Raw genomic sequence first — 26057 nt, 5'->3', positions numbered from 1 at the left:
TTCACAATAATACAAACATAGTATAAACTTTGTTTGCATTGCTTTGTTATTCTACATAATTTGCCTTTTTACCTTAGATCTATGTTCTTGGTGTCTCTCTTTTGCTGTGAACCTGATGTCTACAGCCTGGAAAGTGAAAATAAGACTGCTTATTCTTTGCTTTTTATTAAGTGAAATAAAAGAACATATTATTCCTATTTGCAGGTCATTTAAAATTTATTCACTATTTGGCATATTTGTGAGAAATTATACTTAAGAATTAGAAAATCACTGGTAAGGGATGCTGCTTCCTTCCTGATTACAGCCCTGTCATAAATGTAAATAATACCAGCATTTGCAACTATCTGTTGCTTGTTCTTTTTTCTTAAAATAATAATTTAAAAATATATATATATATAATTAAAAAGAAAACCTACCCTGAACTACCCTGGTAGTTAGTAAAGTTCAAATTACTTTTGCCTGCTTATATGTAATAATTTCCTACCTCCCATGGCTCTGGCCCTCTAGACAATTTACCACTGCAGTATTATATCTCTTTAGGTTTCAGAATTCAAATCCAAGGCTCAACTTCAAAGCTGTGAAACAACTTCATTTAATTCCTAAACTTAATTTATTTCTGTTTAAAGGCTCCTTATATAAATGAGTTGTAATGGAAGAAGTCAGATTTTTTGTTTTTTCCTGGAAACATACAGAATATTATTTCTTTAAAATTCTCTGATCTGTTAATGCTGCTTTAAGTGGATAAAGACCACGTATCTGAACCAGCTCCTTAGTAGTATACTAAAATAAAGTAAATCACAGTTCTAACATGAATATTGCAGATTATGTGTAAACCAAAGTAAATAGAGTATTAGATTTGAGGACCAAAGTAAGATTCAGTTATTCTTATTGAGGTTCCTGTCTTCACTGAACTTGTATTGGTTTAGTTCCTATCTGTGGCTTTCAACAGATTTGATCGAGTTTAACTGATGTAGCAACTTTAATGCAGGGTGTGTGTCTACTCCAATCTTTATCTGAAATCAAATTGCTAAACATTATAAATCTAATTTTTCAGGATAAAAGAGCAACCTGTAATGAAGGTTCCCTTTTAAGGACATGGATTGGTGAGGATGCTATTCCTTGTAGCATCCTGGAGAAGTAAAAGTGTGAGCTAGGGTAAAGTTAAGTTGTACAAGGTAAATTACAGTTTTGTCTTGCCCATCACAGCCAGGCTTTCATTAAAAAAAGGTTATGAGGTGTTCCTTTATGTATAGTGAACCATGTAACTGTACATTAGGGTACAGAATGTATTTAACTTCGGGCTTGTTATCTCCTCATGATGGGTATTTCTTGGGAATTATCAGAAAGACTGCATGTTGACTGTGCATTGAAAGTGGTGAGATTCAGTCATGCTCTTTATAGTTGTTAAAACTAGAGAATGAGCAACTCATACAGTCATTCTATTTCAGACCTTTTCAGAAGGTTTTCTTTCTGTTTTGTTTTGTTTTTTAATCTAGAGATATTAAAATAAATAAATAAAAAAAATCCTGAAGAGGAACTCATGAAATTGGCTAAGGAATTTGATAAAAATCTAGTAGAGCAAGATGCTGTTCAGGAACAAGAGAAGCTTGGTCATGACTTCATCCAGACTGCCTCAGAGTTAAGTCATTCTAAAGATGAAGCAAATAGGAAGAATCTGAAATCACTCCTTGGTGAAGTTTCTGAAACAGATACTGCTCTCTCCCTGAAACCAGTTGGACAGAGCACTGGCACCCCTGCTGCAGAGCCCTGTCAATCTACCAGTCAAAATTCTGTAGATCTTGAGGCTGAAGTAGCCCTTCATGCTCTTTTTGACTGCTCTACCCAGGAGTGTAGTGAACAGTTGAGCCAAGGACTATCAGATATTTCTTTAAATAATAGTTACCATGAAAATAAAAGCACGTTGGAGGAGGAACACCTTCCTGAACAAATTAAAAACACTCAACATTGTAATTCAGAGGCATACAAATACTCCCTGTGCACTTGGAAGTGTGAAACAGACTTACACACACACTTACACGTAAACACTATCATCAAGTCCAGAATTTTGAATATGAATTTGTTTCCACATTGCAGCCAAAATGTAATTTAATACAAAAACAGTGTTATTGTTTCTCTTTTCTATTTTTGTAAGAAACCTCCCTGCTATTTAAGTCAAATAACCCCTGGGTTGTGAGCTATGAAATTCACCATCAACTTGCTTCTTATAAGTGAGAGCACTCACTGGAATAGGCCCCAGGGGATGTGGGTAAACCAAATTCCAGATGTTAGGGCACAGATAATTACTAGTCGGTACAGGGAATGGTAGGTTAGTGCTGTAGTGAACGCTCAAGGCTAAGTTTACCAGTCACTAAATGCATGACAAAGAGCATGCAGTAGGAAACATACCTCTTAGGCAGAGGTTAGCAACTGTGTACAAGTTCTGCAGGCTGGTACAGCTGCAAAGTGAAAACAGAGGGCTTAGACTGGCCACATAATATATAATACAGCAGCCTGTGCTCCAGAGTTTGTTTCTTCTACAAACTTTTTGCATTAGTTTATCCTCCGCTCCATCAGATTAATAACATTTTCTGTCAGAGTGCTGAGCTCAGAAAGGGAGCAACTGCAATACAAACTGTGAACAGCACAATGTACAATAACCTGTGTGCAAGGTTATCGTACATTGCATACACACCAACAGTTTAAAGTATGTTCTGAATGTGGGGTGTTTTAGGGTGAGCATGCCCAATAATTTAGTCCAGGTAAAATCCTCTACACCATTTCAGCTATGCAGAGAAATACACTGGTGGCCAGCAAAGACTTCTGCATTTCGTCCACATGCTTCTCAACAAGGACGGGAACTGCCCTCTGACTTCTGTGGTGCACACAGTTTTTCTAATGCTCAGTACAGCGACTATAAACTGATCAGAGATTATCCATGTCTGAAGAAATTCTGCAAAACTGTTATGCAGTCTGGTGTTGAAGGCACAGTGCTGACAGCCAAGTGTCAGCAGTCTTACTAGTCTCGGTCTATGCTTTGACTTTGGGTACATAATCCAGTTCTAAACTCCCTTTTCTTCAGTTCGTGTGGCAGAGCCAGACAAGTGCTTTTACTCAGCAAAAGAAGTATGTGATTCCTGTGTAACCTGTGTGAATTCTGACTAAGGACCAGAAGCAGGATCACGAAGCCTCCGCTAAAACCCCATTTAACCAGCAGATGGCAGAACTTAAACCTTTGTTTTGATACTGAAGCTTAACTATGAAGCCCAGTAAGCATTTCTGCAATTACGTGTATTGAAGACTCATTTGAAGAAAGGCATTTAAATAAATCAGTGCTAAGACCATAAGAAAATTATAATATATTTGTTAACATATGCTGATTAGAGTATTTCCTTTTCAGGATGCATAATTATCTAATTGAAGATAGAGAAGCAGGAGGCCCCCACTTATTTAAATAACCAGAACCCACTCTGGTATTTCTAAACAGTCTTCTTAGAGACACTATTACTGTTACAAATGACAATTCAAACAGCTTAAAAAACCCGGGTGTATGTGACTAGTGATGAAATGAACTCTTTGTGAGCTGCCAAACCAATTTATTTTCCTGTACTCAGAACAAGCTGTAGCGCTGAAAGCTACCACCTCATCAGTTCCCAAGCCCGTTCACAGGTGGCTTCCTGGAGTGAAACACTTTTACTGAGTGCTGAATTCATTTTAAAATACTAATTTTTATCACATTCTGCAGAACATAGTGTGCCATATGATGTACCCTTAGATGCTGCTTGTGGGAGCACAGCACTCCAGAGGAAACATCATCAGGTGATTTCATTACATTGCAGATAGCCAGTAAAAGCAGGACATGTGCAGACTGTGCTATGGGAAGACACTTCTTTGGGATGATCACTTCAAAGGGCAAATAGCTCTAAGCTGACAGCTATTGTTTATAGCTTCCCCCTCACCTCAGTTCAAGCCCTTTTTAAGGCCAATTCTAACAATCCTGTGATTGCTCCAACCTCAGTGATCAGCTGAGGCTTCTTGGAAGATTACCACAACACAGAAGTCTACCAATTGCTGTATGTTAAGGCTTTACTGGGTGTCATGAGCTGAAATCGTCCCTTGGGAATCCAAAGTATTTTTAATTTCCTGATATGATCAGAATGAGTAAAATGTCTTTAGAGCAGGACAGTGAAGTCAGCAACTGAACAGACATGACAGACTCCCCGGATTTCTAGGACACTGCTTGGTGAATAACCTCAAAGTACACACTGGAAGGAATTCGAGGTTAGACCAAGTCTCTTGCAAATGGATTTACCCAGTAAGGCAGAAAGGACAAATACTGACACACAGTTCCTCACCTGCTGTGAAATAATTTAATCTAAAACTCTAAAAAACAGGAACTCACAAGCCCTGGGACACTCATGACTGCAACACGAAAGGCATTGTTATCCCATTTTGCATCCATCTTCAGTGCAAGAACTGAAAGTCATTTTCTTTATCCCTGATTCAGCACAATAAAGCTGTTGGACATTCTTGTAATCCAATATTAAAACTAAGAACCCATTTCATTAAACATCCTCCCAAAAAAACAATGGATCTACTGTAGTACTCCTAGCAGTCTTGGGAAGGACACAAACCAAGAAACTTAATCATCTTCTAAGTAAACCATGTTACTGTAAACTCAGCCCTACTGACAAGAATGACAGCCTCAAATACTCATGTTGCAAGCACCAGCTTGCGATAACTTTCAGACAGCATTACCATAAACCTTTGAACGAAAAGCCTATCTTCCAATCCCATCCCTTACACATCTAATGGAGATTTTTACCCTGAACAGAAAACAGGCCAGCCAGGGAAAGATTTTTAATGGCAATATAAAAGTACAGTATTTTGTAAATAACAGGACGTTTAGAGGCATCAAGTCAGAGAATAGTATGTTCAACTACAGAGAGGCCCTAGAGGTCTTAATTGTACCAGTGAAATCAGTAAGTGTGCCAAAGCCAGAATCTTAGTATTTAGTTAAAAAAAAAGCACCCTACGCAATGTATTTTGTTTGCTAGACCCTGAGATCCTACCACTGATTTCCCTTGGTCTGCAAGTTCCAGCTGGACATTGCATAGGACAGGAGGATCTGCCAGCACAGGTCGGTGTGCAGGAAATCCAACCCACCACGAGAGCCATCTTGGGCATTTTTTAGGTTTCATCCTTCATTCCTAGCAGAGCAAAGCACTTCCATTTTCACTCCTTGCATTGGCTTGCTCACCTGAGACCTGCTTCTCTGGGGCAAAGCCAGCAAGTAGCCATTTGCTCTTAGTCTGAGCTTTCTTCAGGGAAGAAAAAAAAAAACAAAACAAAACAAAACATTAGAAGTCTTCCTCTCCTCAAGTTCCAACTCTTAGTGTTCAGCAAGTCTCTGAGCCACTGTTCTCTGAGACCTTCTCCAGCCTTGTAAGACACATCCACATTCTTTCCAAGAAACTCCCCCTTCCTATTTATATGATGATTTGCCTAGAATTTCATACTTTTTTATGTATTCAGGCCCAAACCATACAGTCATGGGCACACTGGACATTGTCTAACACCCCATAGCACTGTGCTGTGGCCATGATGTCCATGAGATTGCCTTGGACGTCCTGTACTCTGACGTCATTCTTCAATATTGACGTCACGATATTGATCTTGACCAGTTTATAAGTAACCAGGTATTTTTGATGACAGCCAGGGCAGTGGGCTCTCCCCCAGCCCCGAGGTGCAATCCAAGGGCCCTTTCCCATCACACTGTGAAAGTAAGCAGCTCTGTGTCTCAGGCCATCCTGAGACCCATTTGTTTCCCACTCCTGGCCTCAAGAGGCAGGACCCTGGGACCCCTCTGAAGTGGAGCAGGAGCATGGCTGGGAGTGTGCAGACCGCAGGTCAAAGCACACCACAACCCATGCCCCGGCGCCCGTCTTACAGGGTCCAGCTCTGCCATGGCTTGGTCCCTAACAGAGGCCTGCCCTGACCCGGCCTCGGCCCCGCTGCCACCCCGCTGCCCACCCCTGACCTGGGGCCACCCCTTCCCACGGAGGACAGCCCCCTTGTTTCGCCGTCTCACAACAGCAGCGGCTCCCCGCGGGGCCAGCCTGGGACAAGGCTGCTGGCAGAAAGGGGAAGCGCAGCCCGCCTGGCTGGCCAGCTTGGCTGCCCTCCCTCGCTTCCCACCTCCCCGGTCGGCCGCCAGCCGCCATGCCACCACGGCCGTCCTCGAACGATGGGGCGGAGCCACGGCGGTCCTACCCCTTTCCTCCCCGCGCTCAGCAGTCCCTGACGGCGAGCAGCGGCGGTTGCCTTTTCCTCGCTTCCAGTGAGTGCAGGCCCCTGCTGCCTCCCTTCCTCCCGCACCCCCACAGCTCTGTGGTAGCCGTTCGGGCGCCTCAAAGCGGGTTCACCCTGTCCCGCGGCCGCTTTCCCTAGCGGCGCTGAGGCCTGCCAACCGCCGGGAAAGGTGCGGGGTTGAGGGGCGCCCCTTGGGAGAGAGCTCAGGCGGGTGCGGGCCCGGGCAGGCCAGGCCAGGCCGGAGTTGCGGTGGGACCGGGGATCCTGAGGCGGCGGTGCGGGCGGTCCCGGCTGCGGTGTGGGGAATGGAAGGGCGCGCCGGTGCGGCGGACGGGCGGGCGGGCGGGCGGGCGGCTTCGTGACACCGGCCCCGGGCAGCGGCCGTGGCAGCGGGCCCCGTGGTTGAAGTGTGGGTTTTTAACCCGCGCACAGCAGGAGCGGGAATTGGCTTTTGCAAAGTTGAGGAAGGAGGATGACTAAACTATCTAAAGGAAAAGAGCGGGAATGCAAGAGAAGTTGTGCTGCCCTGTCTTCATCTAGGCAAAGCTTTTTCATTAATTCTCCTCCAAGAACAACTCCAGCTTTGTCGATATTTCTGTAGTAACTAGTAGAGTGCATTGTGAACGTATCAAGCATAGAGAAACCCTGCAGTATTGCAAAAAACCCAGTAAAACTGCAGTATAACTAAGAGAAGGGGTGGAAGAAAAGCATTAGAAGGTGAAGCCTCTGTTTAGGTTAAGTGAACAGGGTTTTAATACTTTTGGTGTTTTGCTTTGGGTGACAAAATCATCTGGTTTACATTCATGGCACAGACAGCAAGTGCGAGTGCTCCATAACAGTAACAGTTGTGGAGATTGTAGCATATATGCAGGTATTTGCCTTGTTATTTTACCTGGCTGAGGACTGGGGCTGTGGAGATGCCTGGTTTCAGAATCTGGATTAGGTATATGTTAGGCTTAGTCCCTGTGAAGCTGTTCAGTATGTTGCCATGTTTCATAACACTGCTATAGTTCCCTCTTATTTTTCAGCGGGAGGTTGCACTTGGATACTTGGCTTCCACCTCTAAAGTTAGCTAGGCTTGGGGGCGGGGGGGGGGGGGGGGGAAGACAGGTCTGGACTTCAGTATTCTTCAGTATCAGCAGGAAACTTGGTCTAAACCAGATGATTCCCTCTCCAAACAATTGGAATTGAATTAATATCTCTGAACACTCAGTGCTGTTCCTATTGTTCAGACTGGCTCTATCAATCCACAATACCGAAGTAAAGGAAGACCACCCTAGAGAAATATTAACACTGGAATGTTTGTTTAGTATTGCTTTGCTTAAAAGCAATTGTGCTCCATCAGAATGTCCCAATCAACTTCTGGGGATTGTTACTGCTTCAAAGAAAGTAAGAGGAATTTAATGGGCATAATGTAGGAAGTGCAGCTGACTCTCATGCCTTCCAGGATCTGTGGGGTGTGTGTGAGGAGTTACTTGGAAAATTGTCTATACTTTTCTCGTTCTGGGCTTTGTAAGATAGAGGAAATTTCTGACGAGGTTTTCAGTATATGAAGGATTCTCATTACTTAGTGGTGCTTTGTAGCGTGTATCATGCAGACTGCCGTATCATTCAGACTGTAGGGCTTTCAAACTGAATTTTTGTCGTATCATGTTTGTAATTTAATTGTAATAACTGCAGAAAGCCACAGAAGAAATATTATTAACATTTAAATAGTAAGAATAGCAGCAGATCTCTCTTGATATTTATTTCCAACATAGATTTTCCCTATAGGATTTCACCACATAATAACTGGAAATTTTCTCCCTCCCTGAAGTAACAATCCATTTGAGATCAGTGGAAGGCTATGAATTGAAGAGTGGTCCCTTTTTTTCTTTTGAAACAGAGAAAAGGTAGGCAAGAATCTTAATTTCCAGTCTGCTCTGGCTGTGTGAATAGGAGGTAAGAATTTTTTAGGGTGTTTGCCTTCAGTGCTGTTTTAAGGGAGTGGTTAGTTGAGAAGATTTCCTCTAGGTATTTGGCACTTCCTTGAAGGAACTGGGACATCCCGCAATTCTAGGGTGAGGAGTCCAGAAACTTGTGAAAGAGGGTGTTTAGTTTTATTTTTTATTGTTGTTGGGGGGGTGGGTGGAGGGGTGTTCAGTTCCCCCTAGCCTTTTAGTGGAAAACTAGTCTGAAGATGCCAGTTGGACTAAAAGTGTTTTGAGAGAACTGAACTTGCCTCCCCACAGAGCTTGGCCTATGAACTCTGGTTATCAGCTAGTTGGAATTGTCAGATACGCACTTGTTCCGCTTACAGACTGAAGCAATGGGTGTTTGCATTCATCTGCTTGAACATCTGCTTGAACAGTTGAATAGCTGCTGAGATTGTACGTAGCAATTTTTGTTGTGATAAAAGTATCTTTCATTATTTCCAGAGCACAAATTCAGAATTAGTCTTGAAATGGCATGAAAAGTTAGGACTTTTCCCCCATGATGGCAGATGTATTTCACAACTGTAGTAATCCTCTCAGCAGTTTTTCATTCTGAAAGGACTCCTTCCACCTACATATCTTTGATAGCTCTGAAGCAGTTCAAGATGCACAGAGGTGCAGAGACAGCACTTTACAGAGCTGGCACGTTGGTAACAGCATGAGTAGAGGGCTGATTCACAATACTCCTGCTTTTTTTTCCCTTTCCCATGCACCTCTTCAGTGTTCCTTCTCCCCTTCGCATGAGCCTTGTGAAACAAACAGACGAACATGGAGATGTCTTTTAATCCTTCCTGCTGAAGTTGAAACCAAATTTCAGACCAAGCCTATGTACACACAGCACTATCTGTATTTGACTTCTTGCAGCACTTACATGTTAACTTGCCAGTGGGAACCTGTTTCTATGTGTTATGCAGGATTTTATTTAGCTTGTTTTTTACTAACACTGAAAGCTGGTTCTTTAAAACTGGTCTATGCTGCATATTTGTTAATGAACAGGTTAAGACTGCTAGCACAGGGGAAATGAGCAGCAAGTATCTGCAGAGGTAGGAAGTAGGTTAAAGTTCACTGTTGCTCTTTCACAGGGAAAAAAAAAAAGTAATCCAGGGCCTTATTTTTATGTGTTCTGTAGTCTCCAAATAAGCTTCCCTGTATTTTCAGACATAATACTGCTCATTTTCCTGCAGCAAAAAGAAAATTAGTCTCTACTTTTTAACTAGGCTATGCAGCGGTGACTCTGACGTAGTGTTCCCTTAACAATTACTTGCGCCTGTTTAATTAGGTTCTGGATTTTGTTAACTGTAAGGCTAGATTGTGTTCCAGAGGCTGTCTAAGGATACGAGGTATGTGTGCTTGCCTGAGTCACCAAGAGCTGGCGAGATGTATGCAAGAGAAGTGTTTTGACTGTCACTTAAGCCGTGCAGTGGCTAAGTCATCAAAGTGTAAGTAGACTTCTCTTTAAGCATCTCTGTGTGATGATAGACTTCTCTGTGTAACAGAGAAACACAGAAGATTATTTCTCAAATCTCTGTTAGCACTAAAATCTCAGCACTGACTGCTTACAGCACTGTGTATTCTTATAAGGTGGCCTTACCTGTCACAGGTAGAGTAAGTGTTAAAACAGTAAGAGCTTCTCTTAACCAAAACAAGAAACCTATGTTTTGCAGCAGTAGTTGTCTTCATCTGTTCTGCTTGCATCCAGGATTATGTGTAGATACGTTATAAAACAGGACTCTGCTTGTTGTAGTAGTGTTGAACTCTATCCAAATGGTGGGGCCAGGCATGGACTGGGAGGTGGTCGTGTTTTTTGTTTGTTTTCTTGCCAGAATTTTTTGGTGTGTTTGTGGTGGTGTGCTTGTTTACCCCATAGTTGTTTTTTTTTCTAAACTAATTTGAATTATGGATTGATTCAGTTACTGAGGGTTTATTACTGTAGACACCTGACTGATATTGGAAAAAGTTGTTTTTCCATAATAAAAATGCAGACTTCTGGCAACATGTTTAACTTGGATATTTTCTCCTTGCTTTTCAAGCAAGGTAGGCATACCTTGGAGTATGCTGCATTTCTAATAGCACAGAAGTTTCTACATGTTGGATCTGCTTAGGGATCTTTGTGACTAGGTGATCTATGGGTTCAGTAAATTGGAAGCAGGTATCAACATCTTTAATTATGCCCATTGCTGAGTAGAATGTGACACTATGAGAAAAGCTGTGTAAGTTGCAGACACTCGTTTTCTGTTGGGGAACTGGGCAATAGCTCTCAGTTTAAATGCTGTTCAGCTGTATATAATTCTTGGTAATGTTACAAAATGCATGCTCAGTATTGTCTTCATGAATTTGTAACTTGTTAATCTGCTGCTCTGCTACAGCTCCCCTCAGGTTTTCTAGTTACTTGCTTTTGCTATTTAGATGTGCTTGTCACACACATACTTGGCATCTAAGTGCAGATACATATACATACATATATACATAAAACATCAGTCGAGTAGACAAAACTAGGAGAAAGAATTTGGGGAAATAGGAGGAGTTATGATAATTACAGTAGGAGATTGTAAGGTCAGATTCAGCATGGGTGGAAAATGCTGTATTTTGCAGGCAAGGCCAAGAGTGTTCCTGTGTCCTCTGCCTTACCACCAGATGAGGGCTTTTGTCATAGCAGTCCTGCCAGCTCACCTTTCCTTTTCCCAGTTTTCAGTTGGAAGCTTCTTCACAGATTTCCTGCAAGAACTGGCAAGCCTGAGCCTTCCCCCTTTTGTTGATGGCTGACAAAATACTATCTTTGCTTTGGCTGAGTTTAATCCTTTCTATTATTTCTAGCATCTGTTAGTGTGTTGGAATTAAACTGCTTGTTTTCTGAGTGTGTGCGTCCCAGTGGTGGTTCAGAATTTACCCACTCTCCAGGAAGAAGAGCTTTTACAACTACTACTATATTTTAGTCAAGCTATCAGATACTTTTTTTTATTAGCAGATGCTTAAAATGAACTCTTAATAACGGAGGCCTCTTTGTATAGTTTGGAAGACAGCAACTAAGAAACTAACGATGTAATACAAGACAGTGGTGGAGACCTGTTCTTTTTCCCTGAGTGAAATTAATGTCTGTACTAAAATGCTGAATGACTGTGCCTGTTCAACTTTATGGCCTGAAGCTTAGACAGAAAATGTTTCATACAGAGGCATTTTTTTCTTTTTTTATTTTTTTTTTTTCTGCAGGTCAGACAAGATGAATCTGTGTCCTTGTTTTGTCCTCAGGCACTTATGTAATAAGTATGGTTATTACTAATCAGGAGTTTTTGTCAACATTCATGTCATGTACTACAGAAAGGGCATGATTTGCTACCATATATTTTAGCAGAAAAGTACTCTTTGTGCAAAGGTTTACTGTTACTCTAGATAGTTAGAGTTGAATGGGCTCCCTAAAAAAAACAAAACAATATTGTTGCTGGTATTGATCTGGTACAACAAATGAAAATAAGAGCAGTTGTGTATTTTATTTTATTTTATTTATTTTATTTTTTATTTTATTTATTATAGTGGTGTGAAATAGATTTTTACTTTTAGCCTGATCAGCTGTATTCATGTTTACCTTCAGCCTTTCCTACAACTCTAAACAAAGTAGCTAATATGTTAAAGTGACGTCTAGAACAGCTCTGATGTCTTGAGGTTCTCTCCTAGGTGTAGTGGGAGGCTAAATAGCACATCTTTTCCTCCTCTGCAATCTGCATGAGGTAATTTCTGCAAGTGCAGAACTACGGGATGTATCAGGATGCTTTCTTAATTCCATTCATTTTGGTAAAATTTCAGCTTGTTGCTATTGTTCCAAGTCACACTGCTGCTTTTAAAGGGGTCTCAAGTACAGTCTAAGACACACAGCCAATCACGAAGGTGCTTTAAATAATACCTCAATTACTGAACTGAGTCCTTTTCCAATAGAAGGTGTTGTGATATGTCTAGTGCTGAATTCATGTTGGATACTCAGAAAGGTTACATCAGCTTAAGATTTGAAATCAACACATGCAACTTATGTTTAAATCTCTAGTGAATAGGGTGTTTCTTTGTGTAATTTTTTTTTAAGAAAATCTATTTTAAGTTATGTACTTGAATCCTTTTTGTGGACCTCTTCACAAGATTTTAATATGCTTCAAGTGTATTTGATTTAGTTGATTAACTTTTAAGAGAAAGCAAGGGAAGAAGAGGGTACAGGCATCTTTGTCCTTCTGTCCCCTTAGGCTTGTGCATACTTCTGTGTCACCAGACACCTTCCAAATTCCTGTATCATCAGTCTTCAGGCTGCCATAAAGACATCAACCCCGGTACAGCCACTACTTTTTTTGTGCTGATCTTTTGTTGATATTAAACATCTGAGCTGTCATGGTAAAAGCTGAGTTTACTGACCCATTCAATACAGATGAAGAAAGGAATGCCGTTGTACTCAGGTTTTGCTAGTGCAGATGTTTTTTTAGAGTGTCACGATGTAAAACTCGTACTGCCAGACGAATTTGAACCCCTTCTGTGTTAACATCTAAGGTATGAATCAGCTGTTACAGCCAAGGGTTCATTCTCTACTCTGAAGAGCAGTTGTTGCATGCACAAAACCCAGCTTCCTTTTTTTTATATTTGGAAAGTTATGATCTTGTCCAAGTAAATTTGCCATGCTGGTATTCATGGTTAGAGTCCTTCTGCATGGTTAGAGTCCTTTCACTTCTCTGGGGTGGGAGAGAAGTGGAGCTGGGGGAAAAGAAAGCCAGAAGTCAGACTTGTGATGAGCTGATATGCAGCCTATGAGTGTATGCGAGGCATGCTCTCAAAAGAGGTGGAGGTAGGTGACACAGTGCCACGCAGCTGTATTGGTGCAACAAGGTGAGTGGGAAACAATATTGGTAGTTAGGGAGTATAGATCTAAAGATGATCAGTATTAGATAGATTATCAGTGTTCACAGAATTGTGTTAGTAGGCACAGGAAGGGGTAAAATAAAGTTATTGTTTATCTGGTACATTTTAGACAAGTAATGTAACCATGTAACTCTTTAAGAAGGTTCCAGTAATGCAATTCTCCTCTTTTTTTTTTTTCCCTTCCCTTTCTTTTTCTGCTTCTTCTGCTGCTGCTTCTTCTGCTGCTGCTTCTTCTTTTTTTAACTCCCTAGCTGAAAAACTAGGAAAAATGTTTTTTCATACATTTCAGTCAGCTGAAATCCCTGGTATCCTTGAGCGGTTTCTAGAATTGCACAACGAAGAACACGTGTCTGGATAATGGGAGACAAAGAATAACTCAGGCTAGTGCTGCTGCTGTATTCTAAGACCAGGATGAACGCAATCTGGGGGGGTGTCTGGTGTCTGTTACCATTAGAAACCTCTTAATCTGTACTTCAGTCTTCCTGAGGGCCACTGTATGGAATTCTGTTTCAAATGTGACCTCCACACAAACAGTTTTGAGGTTGTTAGGTGGAAGGTGAAGTGCTGTCTTGAGTACATGTGATCAGCTGTTATGGTTGTCATGCAGCAGTGGCCATGGTCAGTGTGCCCTGCGCACTGCACCAATCCCAGGCGGCAGATATTGTCATATTTGCATTTCTGAGTCTGCAGGTCGTGAATAAATGTTCTGTGCTGCAATCACAAGTTAATCTGTCCAGGTTGGAGAGAGCCTTGGGTGACATGGTCTATGGTGAGTAATCCCTTCCCATGGCAGGGGCTTGGAACTAGATGATCTTAAGGTTCTTTCCAACCCAAACCATTCCCTAGGTTTATAAGTTACTGTCTGGAAATAGTAGTTGGTATGACTGAGGCTCCTCTTACTCTGTGAAATTTGCTGCAGCAATCCTGCAAGTTGTTCTTTTTGCTACATTCATTACCCCTTTGCAGGGAATTTTAACTGGCTCACAAGGCTGTAACGGAGTTCTTCATAATGGTGTGACCAGGTAGGTGAAAAGAACATGTGTTTAGGCCTTGGTAACCCCATAGTTAGGCTTATTGGTTTAAATCACTGACCAAAGCAGGTTTGTACTCGATGCTGTGAACTGAAAGAGCTGTGTTCAGGGAACAGGGTGATGTCTGGCAAGGAGATGGTAGCAAGTAGATAATGTGTGATAGCATCTTGAATTGCTGCTGTGGTTTGCTAAGACACTGACGAGTGGGAAAATGTTACAATTGCAATTTATACTAAGTTAAGAATATGTGAACTGAGTACATCGTTATAAAATTAATGATCTGCTTTATCTGTCAGGGGATATCTCGGCCTTCTCTATCTTCAGCTACCCTTAGACTTTCCCAGGAGATGTGGTTATGCACAAAATAAAGTTTTCAGCTTGGAAGGCAGAAAATAAAGCTCATTAGGAGCATAGCTACAAGGAGAAAGGAAGCAGTTTATTTTGATCATGCTCAGTCATAGAAGCACCAAGTTTGCTTAGAAGAGGAATAACTGTAGTTCATGCTGTTTAAGGAAGATGTCACTTAAAACTGTTTGAGCTTGTGTAGAACGGGTATCTGCAAAGCTGGAAAGAGCAATCTCAGAAAATAACTTGTAGATGGGAATGCAAGAGGGGATGTGTTTGGGGCTTGGGGGTGTTTGCAGTCTGTTGATATGCCTCCGTTTCTGCCTTCCCTGAGCATTCAGATGTTTATCTGGAAACTTCTGGAGTTTTGTTTGACAGAATTCGTGAAAATTTTGTTTCTTTTACAGTATCTTGCTGCTTTATACCCTGAACCTTCCTTTGTCACCATTTCTGCTGTCTCTCCATCTAAACTTTGACTTGGTTTGGTGTCCCAGATCAAATGTGATTTGTGCTGGAATAGTTTAAAAATCCTCCGTAAATGTATTCCACATAATAGTATTCCCTGAGCAGTCAATAAGATTGATAGGTGAGATAACTGAATTCACTCTTTGGTCTTGCATTAACTGTTAACAAGTACTGACCTTTGCGCACCCCTTTGCATCAAACAGGAAGATAATGTTACTTGAATGGAGACAGGAACACTGCTGTGGGAAAACAACAGATCTGAAAATTGGGCCTGTGATTGTCTTTCTTCTAAAAACATTTTAAACATGACTGGGAATGTTGCCAGGCACTGAAAGAGAGTTATCCTTACTGTTAAATTGTTGGCTTGCTCCTTGGCATGTGTTGGCCTAAACTACTGCTCCCAAAAGAGGCTGGAGCAGAGTTCAGGCCTTAGGAATGTCCTAGGAACTGTTCCATTTGCATGCCGTTAACCTGTTCTGGAGACTGTGATATATGCCTAGGGTGAACGTGGACCCTGCTGTGCTACTTGGCCTTGATATTGGGCTTATCTTGGTGTACTTTAACTTGTTTAAGTGAATCCTAAAAGTCCAAGGTCCCAGTGGAATGCTCTATCTAGTAAACCATTAAAGCCACAAAAAAAAAAAATATCTTAAACTAAAATGATGTTTACGATAAAATCTACTTTTAATTATATAGTTTGTTTGGTTTTGTGGCAACCATAACAAATCTTCTGAACTCAGAAAGGTTCATTATGTCTCTGATAGTCAAGGTTTGTAAATCTTAATTTGTAATACTTTCTAGCTCAAGTAAAACTGTCGTGTTTTCTGGTTTGAATTGATGTATCCATATTTTTCACAATGCTGTTATCTTCCTGCAGACCTTTTATCTCTGAGGATGGGTTACAAGTATGTTTGTAAGGGAAAGGGCATTTTGTCTGCTACAGGCCTTGTATGTGGGACAGATACATTGTGGGAGGCTGTTGGACAGGTACTTTGTATGGGGAACAGATGTCATGAAAAAGCTTTGATTTTTTTTTTTTTTTTTTTTTCTGTATTTTAGGGACAGGAGGAGTCTTGAGTAACCATGAGCAACCCTTTTGTACGGATTGTGGAGCCACTGGACATTAAACAGCCTCTGAAGAAATTCTTCAATCTAAGCAAATTAGAAGATGCAAGATATGGTACGTTGACAACATAAGGAAAGCATTTCATCAGCATTGAACAAAACCTGAAGAGACATTGCAACATTGGATAATATTTGGTCTCTGGAGGAAACTGAATTCAAAGAGGGTTCTTGAAATGTTAACAAAATTTAATTTTAGAAATTTAGAGTATAGAAAACCTGGCAAGATGACAGTATTCATTTCTCAACATGCTGTGCACACAGCAGTCATGTTTCTCTTGAGTGGATGAAGAGGACTAGGCAAAACTAAGAGCAAAAGTTTTCTCAAATACTGCTATGCTGCTCTCAAAAGCTAGAAAGGACTTAACACTAACATCTGGCTGAATCATCTGTAGAGATTGCTTTGCTTTGAAAAGAGTAGTGGCTTGAAAATCCTTTCTTAGGAGAATTTTTCTTTTGTTCCTCTGACACTTCCTGAATGTACGTGGGCATCTTCCATGTGGCAAGGGTAAAAATCTTCCAATATGTGCCACTGACTTAGAGAGCAAGTATTTGTAGCTTACAGCTGTCTGTTTTGGGTATTTTTCCTCTTTCAAAAAGGAAACAAGTGATTAAGAATTCAGGAAGCAAGAGGAGGAATGTTTTCTCTGAACGTCAGCAATGCATATCCGTTGCAGGCCCAGGTAGTGTGTAAGTGAGAAAACTATTAATGTCAGATTTGGTGTGTGAAAAACAAAGATGAGTCTTAAGAAATAGACAAATACGTATATGGTATTACCAGTTGATCCATTCCAGGATTCTAAGAATGGTAAACTCCAGAGTCTTTAAAGAAAAAACAACTAAATTCTCACTGCCCTACAGAAAAATGGGTATCTGAGCAACCAAAGAACTGGAGGTGGGGATTAGGGATTAAAAAACCCCAAATCCAAACAAAACCAACCACAACAATGAAAAACCAGTACACCCATCCCCCCGTGCAAATGATTCTGAATGACTTTGTCCTGAATAATAGTTAGGGTGTTTTTATGATAGCAGCAATGAGGTCTCACTTTGATTAAGTAATTTTTGTGTCTTGGGGACCGTGTGTAGAAAGTTGGGACAAACTTCTCAAGAGAGTTTTGAATGTGAACATTCTGAGAGGAAATCAAACAGCTGTGATTACAGTGGACCACGGGAGGAAGGACAGAGAAGCTTTTACTGTTTCTGTTTTTTCTTCACACCCATTGGTTGTAATAAGGCTGTCAGGACTGCTTTAATAGTATTTTGTGTGATCTTCTATAGGTATTTCTATCTTGAAGTAAAAGAAGGTTAGCAGGTGCCCAGTCTTAAATGTCCAGTTTCATTCTCCATCTCATGAGAAGAGATTGCCATGACCACTAAAGCTATGCCTTTCAACATATCACATAGAAAATTGTATGTTTCTAGTGCATTTATATGACTGTGTTCAGTGGCAAGAGTGAGAGGAAACTGCAGAGAAACAGGGTAAGCGCAGCATCTTTTCAGAACAGTATTGCTGTTGAGGATGGAATAGCTGTGGAAAAGATTCCTTTCAGCAAAGATGTCTGCGATCTCACAGGGTCTGAGATAATAAATCTGCTCAAAGAAGTAAGGGGAACAGGTTGGTTACCACTGACCTGACAAAGCTGGAGGCTCGAAAAGGATGTCTGATAATTTATGAGAATACAGGGACAGCACTTGAAGACCCATCTGCCCCAGGTGTCAAATGCTGTGCTTGCTGACATATGCCTTAAAGTAAAAACTGAACTTGTTTCTTGTCTCTTACCCATACAGCACGCCTGCCATTTTCTATTAGAGTCCTCTTGGAAGCAGCGATCCGTAACTGTGATGAGTTCCTAGTGAAGAAGGCAGATGTTGAGAACATTCTCAACTGGGAAGTGGTGCAACACAAGAATGTTGAAGTGCCATTTAAGCCTGCAAGAGTTATCCTGCAAGACTTCACGTGAGTGTGATGGTCTCCAAAGATTGGAAGAGGGGCTTTTGAAAGTGTAGCAATACTCAGCTTGGGATGGATGTGTGAGCTGAAGGAAAAAGTAGCAGTGAAATGTGTGGAAAGATCTTTTTCACCTTTCCAGGATGCCATAATACATAATTCTGTTGTAAAGGCAAACACTCGTGATGAAAACACTAAATGAAGTGCTTCTGCGTTGGAGAAATTGATATCTTTGTGACACTTTTAGAACAGAGGGAAAGAAAATGGGATGGATAAATTGCATCCAAATGAATGAATTCAGAGTTTAGAGGTTTTGTTGCTTGGAGGTGGAAGGGAGGTAGGGTGATGTCTTTTACCCTTGCCCCAGGACTTTTGCTTTCAGTTGTCTTCCTTTTTCAATTCTCATTTATACCCCACATCATTACTTTCTCTTCCAAGTAAGTACTATTCCAAATATATTTTTAAAGACTTCTCTGTTATTGAAAAGGTGTCTACTTTTTCCCAGAAATGTATATTGAGATTCATATGTAATGGCCTCTGAAAACTGGCCCTTGTTATTGCAGTTTGGTTAGTCTCCATGTGTCAACACGTAAGAATCCCAAGTAGATGTTGACAGTCAATTTTCAGGTGGAATGGTAGATTCTAACTGGTTTTAATACAGCATTTGACTTGCAAGTCCACTGTCCTTTGTAAGAGAGTTTTAAGTTTAGCTCATTCATGGTAAGCACCATGCTGCTCAGCTGCCAGTTGATTTTTTTTTTTCAGAACAGTAAAGTAACTTAGCTTCCTTGTGTTCTGCATTTTCCCAGAGGTTGGTCAGGTGCTAGAGACCCAGCACAGCTCAATTCCTAACGGAAATTGTTGGGCTTTTTCGAGACTTTGCCAGTGTGGCAAAATGTCAGTTGAAAAACATGCTAATTTCCTAGCTGTCTTCTACGTGCTGGCTGTTGTTAACATTGTAAAAAACTGGAGCACAGAGGAAGTTGAGCTTTCAAGCAAACATTGTCTGCTTTGTTGCTGCACTCTCCTGTTGAGTTTTAAAAACGTGCCTGTAAGTCTGTAGAGTAGCTACATTCATAAAAAACGAGCTCCTGAACAGGCTCTTGAGTGGGATCTTTTGGTAAAGGCAGCTTTGGCTGCTTTCCAGAAGCCATACAATTACATTTTCATGTCCTGATTAGAATTACTGAATTTCTAGATCTCATCATTTTGTAGTTATCCCATAGATAACCAGTAGATGGATGTTGTATCTGTTCCTTTTCAATGGTATAACATTTGTAGGCTAACAAAATAATTCTTACGCTCCCTTTCTCTTACTCGTGCTGTTCTGCAAATTTCACCTAAGTAGTATAACATGGTGTTTGCTGTTGTCCTTGGAATATGTATATCCTAGGACAGTGAGCTGCTTCAAACAGCTGAACAACATCAGGTAATCATGTTAAGTTTAGATAATGTGGACCCTTTTTTTCCTGTTTGTTTTGGTGAACAGGATCTTTGAGGTAAAATTTTGTGGTAATTACAAAGCTTTTTCTCATCTTCTTTCATTGTTTCTGATAACATTTTAAAATCATGGTAGCTTCTGTAGCTTCCTTATAATCAGGGTTGCAAACATAAGCTCTCACTGCTTTGGCCTGCTCTTGTAGAAACACAGTGTTCTGAATTATACCAGATCCTTACAAGCACATCATAGACAGCTCTCCTTGTGTCAGCAGCCAGCAAAATCAGATAGGCTAGCATGCAAGAGGGTTTGCCAAACTGATTGAAAAGCGTCATGTCCCTCTGTAGAAGCTGAGAATGCATGTGCTGAGAAGCACCAGAAGCTTTGTTAAGACAAATATGGGAACATGTATGATCTGTTAGGTGAGATGGGTGTTGAAGTGCCAGAACTTTTTGTTACTACTCTGTGTTTGCCTATGACTAAACTTGGGTTGGAAGTGGAAAATGGACTCTCCTGTGCATTACTTTGACCCTCTGTATAGTTTACCTACCTCAGTTAGGATGGAAGTCTTAATTTAGGGATTTAAAATCCTTTTGGTTGAATGAAACATGCATAAATAAAAAGACCTGTTAACCTTTTGTCTGAGTCACTTGAAGTTCAAAGGCATGCAGGACTGTCACAAGATTCATGAGAAGGCAGAAATACGAACATTGGCTTACTGCCTAAAAGTGTGCTATTTGAATGTCATTTGTGATACAACGTCTTTTGTCTGTTGTAAGTAGAATTTGTTAGTTAAGATGAATGGTACAGCTTATTTTTGCCTTTCATGTCTGTCCAGTGATCTGCCAGGGCAGTTAAATCCAGTTCTGAAATACAGTTATTCCGCAAATGTGTTTTGCGGTCATATCCTTTGTAATTTAAGAAATCCGATGCACTGCTCTACCAGTTTCACTTGAAGCATGGAAGGTAACAAACAGTCCTAATTACGGAGAACATTCTTCTGTGCTTCACAAAACTTGGAAGAGACTACTCTTGCCTTAAAATCAGTTAAAAAACATAGCAAAGAATCCAGGAAAGGCCGTTGTAATTTTCCCCCTCCTCACTTCTTTCTTAAACAGAATGGGGAGGAGAGAGAGGAGCAGAGCAAAAGAAGAGAAAGTAGTTCAAAGTCCCAAAGGAATGCTGACTAAGATTAGGTTTCCAGATCCCCAGCCAAGCACGTTAAAATGCATCTGTTACTTGATGAATTTTGGTTTTACCTTTTCATTCTCAACAGTGCTCAGGATATAGATACAACTCTGTCCCTTCTGCTCTTCTGACTTTGTCTTCCCAAGGGTACTCTCTTTGCCTCAGAGTAATGATCCCAAGAGTCTGGGTAAGGCTTTTGCTTGTTTTGTATGCGACTGTAGGTGTCCATTCTGCATCTCAGGGTCTTAGTTGTGTTTTCTTTCTTGGGTTTGGGGGTGTTTTTTGTTTTGGATTGTTTTTTTTTTCTCTTTTCAAATTGTTTTCACCTTGCCTATTTCTGTTCTGTTCTAGTGGGGTACCTGCTGTGGTTGACTTTGCTGCAATGCGTGATGCTGTGAAGAAACTTGGTGGGGACCCTGACAAAATCAATCCTATCTGTCCTGCTGATCTGGTGATAGATCATTCCATCCAGGTTGATTTTAACAGACGGTAAGGATACAAAATAACTCTTCTTAATAGTAATAGGTAAGCTGGGTCCAGTTACCAATAGTAAAGGTAGTTCCACTGGTGATATTCTTATCATTTGGACTACAACATCCTAGACTCTAAGACTCCTTAAGGTAGACTGTTATATCAGTTGCTGCGAATTAGGTGGGGGAATTCTGTTTTTTTTCTATTGTGCATCTCTCAGCAGTGCAAGTCTGGATTATATGTTAATAGAAACAGTCTTTGTCCAGACCTGTGGTGATCATAATTTTCCATAATAATACTGCATTATTATTAGTTGCTCAGAAATAGCTCTTTTCCATATGCAGTTCTTTGACCCTGGAGGACTTCTTGGAAATGACAAGTGAGAATGTCTCCTTTCTTCTTTATTTGTATAAGACCTGAGCTGCCCTACCTGAGCTCTGACTTTCTGTTTGTTAGTTCACTGCCTCCACACAGAAGAGCACAAGACAGTGATTAATAGGCCTGTACAGGTACAGGAAAGAAGCATAATGCTGTTCAGCCCTCAGCATACTACAAAGAGATGAGCACTCACTAGACCCACAGTGAAATACAAGACCTCTGCATAGGGGTCATCCTACCCTCCATGATAACTAAACATGAGCCTAATGAACTACTTTTCCTAACAGATCCTATGATTACATGCTTCTTGGTGGTTTCCTTCCATCTTCCAAACTCCTGAAGTTTTTCAGTCTGTTTTTTTTACCTTGCGTGCTAAAATACTCTGTGCATATATTATCCTCTATAGGAGGTAGTTTTGAAGTGGGACGCTTAAATTCTAACATTGCAAAGAATAAAATTCCTAGAAGGTAAATTGAGGAACATAATTTCCAGTATTTAGAGTGGAAGTGCCAGTATTTAGAGGCTTCTTTAGAATGAAAATACTGAACTTCTAAGCAGAAATGTATTGTGAAGCCTGCTTAGAAGAAGAATGTTACTAGGCAGTTTTCAAATACAACTCTTTTCCTACTTTTTTTTTTTTTAACTGTAGACTAATAAGCATACAAGTTCTTGCTGATGCTATTTCATAGTTGTCAGGGGCCAAAAAGGGCCAAAAAATTTTATGAATGCAACTGTCAAAATTCATCTTTTTTTTTTTGTTTTATTTTTTTGCGTTTTTTTTTTTTAATTTTTGTTGTTGTTGTTGTTTTACACATGCTGCATCTATTCTTAACACAAAAGTAGGAAATAATAATCTAGAAACTGGTTTCTGGGGTAATGGGTGTTCTAGCACTAATCTATTAAACTAGAAACCTAAGCTTTTTTCTTTTTAATTTGCATCATGTCATTTTTACAATCTTTGGGAAACAATTTCTTTGTGAACAAGGTATTTCATCTTTACCATGGGGCAAAATAAATTACTATGTTTCCTTTTCTGTCTTAATTTAATACCGTTCATTTTATGTTATCAGTAGTATCCAGGACTTCACTTAGATAACTTTTTGCTAATAACTACTTTTTGTCACAGCCTCATCTTATTTCTCTAAGGCTATATACATCATGAACATTGGCCAGCCCTGTGCTTCAGTTTTTTCAAACTCTAGTCTCAAGTTAGGCACCTGTTTCAAAGAAAAGTTTACTAGCTCTTTCTGCTTTGAAGCACAAGGGCTTAAGGCAGCACTGTATCATGAGTGATAACCTCTTCTGAAATAAATTTTCAGGGCAGTTGGGTTCTGCTTCCTGTTACTGCTTTGCTGATTTCTACTGATTTAGTATTACAAATTTCACAGTGCTCTAACATGTAGTGTAACTTTTCTCAGGCTACAAGTTCTAGGCCTGCCATGTGTGTAATATGCACACTAGCAGACTAGCTAATATGCAGACTAGCACTCACATTTGAACCAAGCATTAGCTATTATCTCTTAAGATTTCTTAAGCCTTTGTCATTGGTTGCCTGCAGTTTACAGCTGCAGTGAGATTAAAAATATGAGCTTGATCAGCATTAACACATTAGCTAATAATTCTTTTTTTTCAACCTTTGGGTATATCTGACCAGACATAAATTTCAGATGGATACTCTTGGTTCTGACAGTAAGTTATTTTCACTTGCAGATCAGACAGCTTGCAAAAAAATCAGGACCTGGAATTTGAAAGAAACAAAGAAAGATTTGAATTCTTAAAGGTACTAAAAGAATCCTATTTGCATGGAGAATAGTGCAGTGAACAAAACCTCTTCCAGTGCTCATGTGCATTGAAAATTGTTTATTCCAATTCTTTCTGTTTCAGTGGGGCTCTCAGGCTTTTAAAAACTTGAGAATTATTCCACCGGGCTCTGGGATCATCCACCAAGTGAACTTGGAGTACTTGGCAAGAGTGGTAATGGATCAGGATGGCTACTACTATCCAGACAGCGTGGTGGGCACTGACTCGCACACCACCATGATAGATGGCTTGGGAGTGCTTGGCTGGGGTATGTGCAGTAGCGTATCATGAGCAGTCTATTGTCTGACTAAGCTGTGATTCAGACTGGTGAGATGACCCTGGCAGGTTACCCTCCACCCAGCTGCTCACAAACTTCTCTTGCCATCAGGATAAGTGTAGAGAATCAGAAGGGCAAATGCAAGAAGAAAATCATGGGTCAAGATAAAGACAGTTTAGGAAGTGAAGGAGGGAGAGCACAGGGGAAGGAAATGAGAGCAAGTGATGCAAAGACAATCAGTAACCACCTCCCATCAGCACACCAAAGCTCAGCCAGTCCCTGTGCAGCAGCTACTTTGGAAAAATTCCCCTACTCACTGCCTGCCAGTTTTAATACTGAGTGAATGTAATGTTACATGGCATGGAGTATCAGTTCTTTCAGTTTGGGTCAGCTGTCCTGGCTGTGTACCTTCCCAATGTCTTGCCCACCCAGCTTACCTGCTGAGGAGCAGAGTGGCAAAACAGAAAAGAGCTTGACACTGTATATGTACAGCTCAGCAAAAGCTAAAGCATTATCATGTTATCAACAGTGGTTTGGTCACAGATGGCACTGTATGGGCTGCTGTAAATAAAAAGTTATCTCCGTGACAGCCAGACACAGTACACAGACTGACCACAAATTCAAAGAACCTGATAAGGTTTCTTACAGTTATATCAGACTTTGTAACTAAGCTCCCTGTTCTGATAACAACCTTAGGTGATTTCTGGTGCATGTGTTGTTCTGTTTGTTGTTTTGGTTTTTTTTTCTTTTATATTTTTCTTTATTCTGCATTTAAGTCACCAGGAAGCAGGCAAGAAAAATTTAACTTAGACTTCTGGAAGCATCGTAGTTGTTTGGGAAAGCAGAAGAGTTGAAACATCAGTGAAAATCAGTTTTTTCCCTTCATCACAGCTACTTTCAGAGTGTTTCTTTATCTAAAAGTACTTCAGATACTCTATTAGATTTAAAATGCTTAAAGTTTAATCTGAGTGAGTTAAATATGGCTAGAGAGGCTATTGTGAAAAACAGCACTATGAAGCATATTCTAATACCAGAAGTCTTCAGAATATTTGTTACAGTAATAAATACAAGTAATTCTTTTTCTGCTTGTAGTGGCAAACTGCAATATTTGAATTATTGACTAAATAAAGAGGTATGAAATGAAAGTATTTGCAGTCATCCCACGCATGGTAGCAAAAACTTTAGTTGAACTTTCTATCTTTCTGTGACATGGCGATAGGAATCCTATAGAAATAGATATGTACAAATACTTAATGCATTGTGTTTATTCAATTAAACTTTACTTTGTTAAATTAGCAAAATGAAGTAGTCATTTGACTTGCATTCCTCTAGTACTGAAGGGTGCTTAACACAGAGGTTCCAGCCTGCAGATGCCCAAACCTGGTTGAAACTTAGCAGGTATAAGGAAGGTATTTCTATCTTAACAAATAGCTTTTCTGTTAGTGTTCTTTAGAATAGTCTGTGCTCTTGACTCTAATCTTTCTTTCCTTTAAAATAACTTTTTAAATTTTTGCTTGGTGATCAGCAGTCATGGCCTGCACACATTTCACAGCACAACACATTCAATTGCATGTCTTTGGTTATGCATTGAATGCTTAAGTTGTTAAATAAAACTTCTACATCTATTACTGTAAAAGTCAAACGTACTTGGAGTAAGTTACTTAGAATTACCCAATATCCTAGCTAATGGCTGAGGAACAAGGATGAAAGTATGAAATGGAAAGAAATTAAAAAGCCAAACATTGCAGAAACTGAAGCAAGATGAGGAGTGCCACTTAAGCAAAAGGCTAAGCCCTCTGATTTTCTGCCTTCTCTCCCCTTTCACACTATAAATTGAATCATCATCAGTTAATTGTACTTTGTGGGTATATATTTGATATATTACTAACTCAGTAGTTGGACTGTATACTTCTGTTGTGTACAGGTGTCGGTGGCATTGAAGCAGAAGCAGTGATGTTGGGCCAGCCAATCAGCATGGTGCTTCCTGAGGTGGTTGGCTATAAGCTGCTAGGTAACCCTCAACCACTGGTAACGTCCACTGACATTGTGCTCACCATTACCAAGGTAATTAACGTGACTTCTGCTTTGCCATTACTGCTGGAAGCTGTGCATGTTCTGTAGGACAGTGTCACTGTACTGCATGCTTAGGAGCCCTGTGTGTGCTTTCATGTAGTCATTTTGGACTTTTCTTTAAGCTTTATCACTCTTTGTGGGTTGGAATCAGGTGCCTAAGGGCAACCACAACTTTGCTAGACAAACCTGATTCTCAGAAGCCAGACAAAGTAGAACAGAGAGCTGATATCTCATGGCTTGTTCAGATCCTCATGTGCTGACCTGTTTTGGAGCACACTGCATGTAAAAAGATCTTGTTTCTCTGCTCCCTCAAAAAAGCATACAATGACTGTCTTTTTGAAGTCCCCAT

General features: G+C 40.4%; 1 protein-coding gene across 1 annotated transcript in view; it reads left to right on the top strand.

Moving 5' to 3' along the window:
- Positions 1–6272: 6272 nt before the first annotated feature.
- The window catches only part of ACO1 (aconitase 1), a 34981-nt gene continuing 15196 nt past the window's right edge, over positions 6273–26057 (top strand). The window contains exons 1-7 of the mRNA XM_057408909.1: positions 6273–6337; positions 16070–16190; positions 17924–18092; positions 21061–21198; positions 23269–23338; positions 23443–23626; positions 25560–25699. Coding sequence (XP_057264892.1) covers positions 16094–16190; positions 17924–18092; positions 21061–21198; positions 23269–23338; positions 23443–23626; positions 25560–25699 — 798 coding nt within the window. The 5' untranslated portion in view covers positions 6273–6337; positions 16070–16093. The remainder of the gene's footprint in view (positions 6338–16069; positions 16191–17923; positions 18093–21060; positions 21199–23268; positions 23339–23442; positions 23627–25559; positions 25700–26057) is intronic.

The sequence above is a fragment of the Pezoporus wallicus genome, unplaced genomic scaffold, assembly GCF_028554395.1.
Source record: "Pezoporus wallicus isolate ANWC-B61680 ecotype Strahan unplaced genomic scaffold, APGP_CSIRO_Pwel_v1 contig_7292, whole genome shotgun sequence".
NCBI lineage: Eukaryota > Metazoa > Chordata > Aves > Psittaciformes > Psittacidae > Pezoporus > Pezoporus wallicus.
This window is presented reverse-complemented; position numbering and strand designations above follow the sequence as displayed.